The following is a 6608-nucleotide window of genomic DNA, read 5'->3' as shown; positions in this document are numbered from 1 at the left end:
ATGGCGGCGCTGCTGGGGCTGCTGGTGTTGCTGGGCCTGGCGGGGTGCCCTGCCGCCTCGGGGGACCTGTCCGGGGAGCTGCGCGTCGCCGGCACGTGGGTGACGGTGCCGCGGCAGTTGAGCCCCCGCGCCGACACCAACCCCCTGGCCGTCTCCTACTGGCTGGAGGTGGGGGGGCGGCCGCGGGTGCTGCGCCTGCGGCCCAGGCGGGGCCTGGTCTCCCACCCCTTCACCTTGGTCACCTACGGCAAGGACGGGGCCCGCTGGGAGGAGCACCCCTTCGTGCAGGACAACTGCTTCTACCAGGGCGAGGTGCAGGGGAGCCCCGGCTCCCTGGTGGCCCTCAGCACCTGCGGCAGGGGCCTCCATGGCGTGCTCTGGGTGGAGGATGGCACCTACGAGATTGAGCCCATCCCTGACGATCCAGCCTTCCGGCACATCCTCTACCACATGGAGGAGGCCAACAGCCCCGCGGGCCCCACCTGCGGGCTGACCCCAGAGGAGCTGCAGCACCAAAAGTCTTTGCTGCCCTGGTTCAAGGTCCCCCGGGTGGAGGAGGAGGAGGAGATGCTGAAGGACTGGTGGACACACATCAGGTATGTGAAGATGGTGGTGGTCGTGGACAATGTGCGGTTTGTGAAGTCAGGCAGGAACGAATCTGAAGTTTTGAGGCAGGTCATAGAAATCATCAACATTGGGGACTCTCTGTATGAACAGCTTTCTGTTCGGCTGTTTCTTGTGGGATTGGAGATCTGGACCAAAAGCAACCTTATAAACATTACTGACTCTGTCAACAAGGCGCTTGACAGCTTTAACAAATGGCGGAAGTCAGACCTGTCTCCACGGATGCGCCATGATACCGCTCACTTATTTGCATTTCAGAGCTTTGGAAGGAGCCTGGGACTGGCGTTTCTAGGGTCCATGTGTGATAACCAGTGGTCATCAGCAGTTGCTTCCTTCACTAATAGGAAGTTGTCCTCATTTATTACCACGTTTGTCCATGAGCTGGGCCATACTCTTGGGATGCGCCATGATGAACGGGGCTGTAAATGCAGACGAAAGAAATGCATTATGTATGAAAGCGATGTTGACACCGATGCGTTCAGTGACTGCAGTTACAAAGACTACTTTGACCTGCTTGGGCGTGGCGCCGGCTGCATTCGTCAACCACCAGCACCCGGCACTTTCTACACCATGAAGCGTGAATACTGTGGGAATAGGATAGTAGAAAGCGGAGAGCAATGTGACTGTGGTTCAGAATCAAACTGCAGAAAGGATCCTTGTTGTTACTCAAACTGTACACTTACTGCAGGCTCAGTCTGTGCTTCCGGAAAATGCTGCAAGAACTGTCAGGTCTCTCCAGCAGGAACGCTCTGCAGAGCAAGTACTGGCGGCTGTGACCTGCCAGAGTATTGCAATGGGACTTCCCCTCAGTGCCCGCCAGACGTGTACATACAAGATGGAACCCCTTGCGAAGATGGTGCTTATTGCTATCGAGGAAAATGTTCTTCCCACAGTAAACAGTGCCAGCGTCTCTTTGGCAAACAAGCCAGGGCTGCTCCTTTAGATTGCTTCAAAGCAGTGAATACTCGAGGTGACCGGTTTGGGAATTGTGGTATTCGTAAAAATATCCATTTTACAAAATGCAGTATTGAGAATGTCTTATGTGGTAGGATCCAGTGTGAAAACATAAACAAACTGCCTTTCTTGCAGAACCACGTAACGCTAGTCCAAACCCCTGTTGGAGATAAAAAGTGTTGGGGTGTCGACTATCATGTAGGGATCCCAATAGCTGACGTGGGGGCTGTGGAAGATGGCACGCCATGTGGTAGGGATCTGCTTTGTATCAACAGGACATGTACCAGCATATCATTGCTGAACTACGACTGTAACGTGACAAACTGTCATGACAGAGGAGTGTGTAACAATCGTAAGAACTGTCACTGCAGGTATGGCTGGGCTCCTCCATATTGTGAACAGGAAGGATTTGGAGGTAGCATTGACAGTGGACCCCCTCCATCCAGGGAGATTTTTCAGGGAGCAAGAATAGGAGTAACACTACTGAGTCTTCTTGTTCTGGGTATCCTTGGAGTAACGCTTACCATATGTTATAAATGGGAAATAGTGGGATGGCTTAGGAGGAAAAAGGCCCAATTCCACAGAAGAAGATAGCAGTTGTTTCAAATACTGGAAGTGGCGGCAGTTCCTCAAGGAGAATGCCTGCTGGTGAGTCAAAATCCACCACAAAGCACTTGCTGAAGACCAACAAGCAGTAGCTTTGGATGCTCCTGGGGAAATCTCCCTTGAGCAGGGCCAGCTGATAACTCATTAAAATAATTCAACACATTCTGAATAGTTCTAATCTCATGTGATATCATTAAATGCAGAGGAAATGTTATCTTTGTTTATTTTAAGTTAATAAATGCAGGCAGTAAGGCATGCTGTTCTTTTTTTTTTTCTTTGCACCTTGAGCTCTTAAACAGAAGTAGTTAGGTAAACTGTAGGTATAGCTTTTATGCTTCATATCAACAGTTTACAAATGTAAACTTCTTAAAACAGGTGTAAATGATTTGCTTCAACTTACTCCTTCATCTAATATTTTCTCCAGTTCAGGGAGAGAGAGGTTTGTGAACATCTTGCTTCTGTCATTCATTAATAACCAAAGAGAAAAAATTGCTCTTGCAGTCTCCATGTAATTCTCATCCATGACATGCAAGCAGGCAAGAGACAGGTATTGCAGTGAGACTGCAGGTGTCTGTGGCATAAGCCCTTCCAGCTGTTTCCAGGGAGTAGCCCGTCAGGAGGGAGGTAGATCACAGGGAACAGGGTCTTCATCTTGTGAGACGGTAGACAAGTATTACCCAGATCATGACAGTATGTTACATTTCTGAACCATCAGATATATGTCAGGAGTGTAGTGACACCAGACCTGACATTTCACAAGAACAAACTGTCTTTCTTTTCTGGATACTTTCCAATGCCTTGACTGCTGGGTTCGGCTGAGAAGTGCTATGTATTTTATTGTTGCTAAGAGGAGCTGTCTGTGAGGCTGCACACGTTAACTGGATTTCTAAAATACTTGGAACTACTCTGCAAGTCTCCCCCAACCAGAATTCCTGCAGTATTTGATAGATGTTTTATCTAACTATCTTGGGAGGGGGCGGGGGGGAGTTCTCTGGGTTTACTATGTGATTGCTTTGTAGGCTATTACTGAATGCGTCTTGCGACTCTACAGAATGCCATGCAGAAGCATCGTATTTTTCATTTTTTAACAGGAGGTAAAATGTGTCTAACTTACGGAAAAAGCAGGAGGGACGTGGAAATACCATTCAATAAATTTTATTTTTATTATTTATATTACAGCAGTGACTAGATCAGCATAAAGAGGAGTCTGTAGTCCAGACTTACAGTGAAAACTTTATTTTAAAGGACTGGTGTTTCTGGATTAAGGGCTATAATGCACTTGTCTGCTACCAAAAGACTTACTTGTATTTGGAAAGCAAAGACGGCATTTTTAGCAAACATTCTATAAAGGCAGGATAAGTACCCCAACACTTGAAACATTTGGGAAGATGCTGGTGACTCTACAAATGATGACGGTAAAGTCTTGCTGCCTCCCAAGTATGTCATTTGTGTTTTTAGAATACAAATTTTCCTGTACCTTTTTTTTTTAATTATTGTGTTCTGCATCCAAAAAGGGCAGGTTACGTTATGATTGGGTGTGAAATACAAAGGATGTGATTCACAGTTCTTCAAGGCTTTTTGTCTAAAGCAAATGGATCCTTAAACTGTTACCTCTATGTGTCTGGGGAGATGAGGTAACACATTGTTCAGCAGTCTACACTTGGTATCTTGATAGAATGTGGATGGTTTTGATTAGATGAAGATTTTGCTTTTTCAATACATAAGCATCAGTGCCAGAAGTCCTAGGCTGCCACCTTGATGGCCTGCTGTGTTGATTAATAGCGTACCGTAAATTGCTGAGTATAGATCTGTGCTGACACCAGAGAAACGTTTAGAGTCAGAGTTCTTATTTACAGACCTGCATACTGCACAGACAGAGGTGTAAATGAAACACAATTTAGGCTATAAAGCTTACTTGCAAATGCAGTTTTGGAAGAGACAAAGCAATAAAATGCTGTAGTTTCCATTTTTCTCTATGCTTAAAGATTGATCTAAAAAAACATGACTGTTAATTGGGAGGAGGCTTTCAGGAAGCTTTGGACAGGAGTATTTCTATACACTTTTCTTCCATTTCTGCTTAGGCCGCATGAGCAAGACAAAAGTGCATCCTCACAAACCTAGTCTATATTTTATAAAATGTGTGAGCTCCCTCGCTAAGGTTTTCTCCTTGAAAATATTGTTTCTGATTTCACCATAGCAACGAATAACTTGATACTTCTGGTGGTTTGTTAGAAACGTCCCACTACTCTGTTGCAGTGTGAAGGTGCAAGCCTAAGTTCAGTCCTAATCATTCTGGCTTCCCCCCCTGTTTTTTTCTCCTGATTTTAATTGCCTTTTTAAATGTTTTAAATAGATGCGAAAACTTGGCTAATGTAGAAGTCACTTCATCATGGAAGAGGCAGCCTGCAAATGCTGCTGTGCCATCTCCCAAGAGATGCTGGTCAGTCTAGTATGTGAAACGGTGCTGGGGGCAAGTGTCTGACTGTGAAGACCCATGAAATGGTTTCTGCCAGAGCACCAAGGTATTAAGTCTTAGGTAGCTGTTAACATGTGGTGGGTGAAGCCTGGAGCTGCCTCCGAGTAAGTAAAAACAATTTGCCCATGTTTCTTGTTTGAAATTTCTTCCTGGCTAAACAAGACTTTAAAAAAAACCCCTCTTAATATTGCATTTATCTCAGATCAAGATGAAATTGGTTTTGTTCTAAGCCAAGACTGTCATCTCTCAGATACATTTAAACTGCTTCTAAGGAACAGTATGTATCTTCACAGAGTGTGCCAAGTATGGTATTAGTAGAACCTGAGTTTGGAGAAAAAATAGTTGATGGCCATTGTACAGGTTTTGCTTTCCAGTGTTCTTAATCATTGGCAAAAATAAGTATAGATATCCAGGACAACATAAGTGTGGAAACTGGACTGAAACAGGTGTGAAACTGCATGCTGGGCTTAAATGGCTTAAGAAGTCCTCCTGTGATAGACAAGCCACGGTTTTGCTCATCTTTCCAGGTGTAATGAGGGCTTGAATGCTTGTCTCCCACCTCTGAGGCACGTGTTCTAACACTCAGCTGAGTGCTAAGCATTAATGCCGTAGCGTTAAGGCACGTGGCACACTTCCTCTAACCCCAGAGATCCAGCACCCAGGCTGGCTCTCCCTATTAAATTCAGGTATCCAAGAGTGTAGATAATCTTGGAATGAATACAGTCAAAAATGTTATCCATACTGCAATACAGAACAAACAAATCAGTAGTCCCAAGTTCAACATGGAAGACCAGAGCACCTGGTCCTCCTTTTCTTCAGAAAAGTTCCTGCAGCGTGTAGATGTGGGTGTCCCAATAGTGCCAAGCAGTTAGGTCATTACATTGCACCTGGCTCTGTTCATTGGTCCCTGTGGCCATTATCTGTTATTGCCACGCTTGTTGCATGTGCTGAAATAGATAAGGATAAAGTTTAATAAGGAAATAAACAGGGATAAATTTTGCCTTGCTATCTCTTTCCCAATCATCTGTTGGTTCAAGAACTCCCTGAGGTACAGGAGTCCCAAGTTCAAGTGGCGCTCCTCTGTTAGATGGAAAGCTGGACTACTTTGCCTTTTCTTGCTAGGTCATTATCTGTTCTGTCGAGTTTTGAGGAAATGGAACATCTTCTGCAGGACACAGTTAAGTATTCACTGTTCCCAGCAGTGTTGGTCAGCACAGCCGTTCCCTGTGGTATTTACGGTTTGGAATTATGTGCTAATAGTTACTACATACCTATTCTACCTTTGTATCGCACTGCAGGATGACTCGGAGTGGGCACGGATGCCCTCTGTGCTACCTAGCTGCACGGGGCTTTTGCTGCTGCCCATCGCTGTCTGATCAGCTCGTCACAGTATGTTGTGTGGCCTGTCGGCTCCAGTTGAAAGGGCTGGGAGCAGGTCACACATCTCTCCATTTATCCGCTACATCCTTAACCTTGAGGAGAAACCCACCTCCACTGTGCGGAGCAAACGGAGGGTGGGCAACCACGCTGTGCAGGGGCAGGGGCTGTGGGCAGGAGGACGCTGTGGAGCCCTGGCAGGCAGGGAGGGTTCCCTAGGGCCCAGTCCTCTTCCGCCTCCGTGGTGGGAGCCCATCGCAGGGGCCTTGGGGGGCCGGAGGGAGAAGCCCCGTTCCGCAGGCCGCCGCAGCTCCTCGGCCCGAAGGACGTACCGCTCCCCAGGCGCGCACTGGCACCGCTTCTGATGGCGGGGCCGCGGCGACCCCCGCCGGCTGTGAGGGCCGGGGCCCGCGGCAGAGGCCGGTGCTGGGCCCCGGCCCCGGCGCGGGTGCCATCGGCGCGTCGGCGGCGCTGGCTGGCAGCGGGGCCCCGGCCCCGGGCGGCGCGGCCGGGCGCGGACTACAACTCCCAGCGCTCCGCGGCGCGGCCCTCCGGCGGCGGCCGAGGAAAC

At 48.0% G+C, this 6608-nt stretch overlaps 1 protein-coding gene across 1 annotated transcript; it reads left to right on the top strand.

Annotated features, from left to right (window-relative positions):
• ADAM20 (ADAM metallopeptidase domain 20) lies at nt 1-2332 on the top strand (the record flags this gene model as incomplete). Its single annotated transcript, XM_082318876.1, is given in 3 exon segments — nt 1-2169; nt 2173-2252; nt 2254-2332. Coding segments are annotated over 3 exon segments (2328 nt in total).
• Nucleotides 2333-6608: the final 4276 nt, after the last annotated feature.

Source organism: Platalea leucorodia (assembly GCF_965183815.1).
Source record: "Platalea leucorodia genome assembly, chromosome: 7".
Classification (NCBI taxonomy): domain Eukaryota; kingdom Metazoa; phylum Chordata; class Aves; order Pelecaniformes; family Threskiornithidae; genus Platalea; species Platalea leucorodia.
Note: the sequence above shows the minus strand (reverse complement) of the source record. Positions and strands in the feature narration are given on the sequence as shown.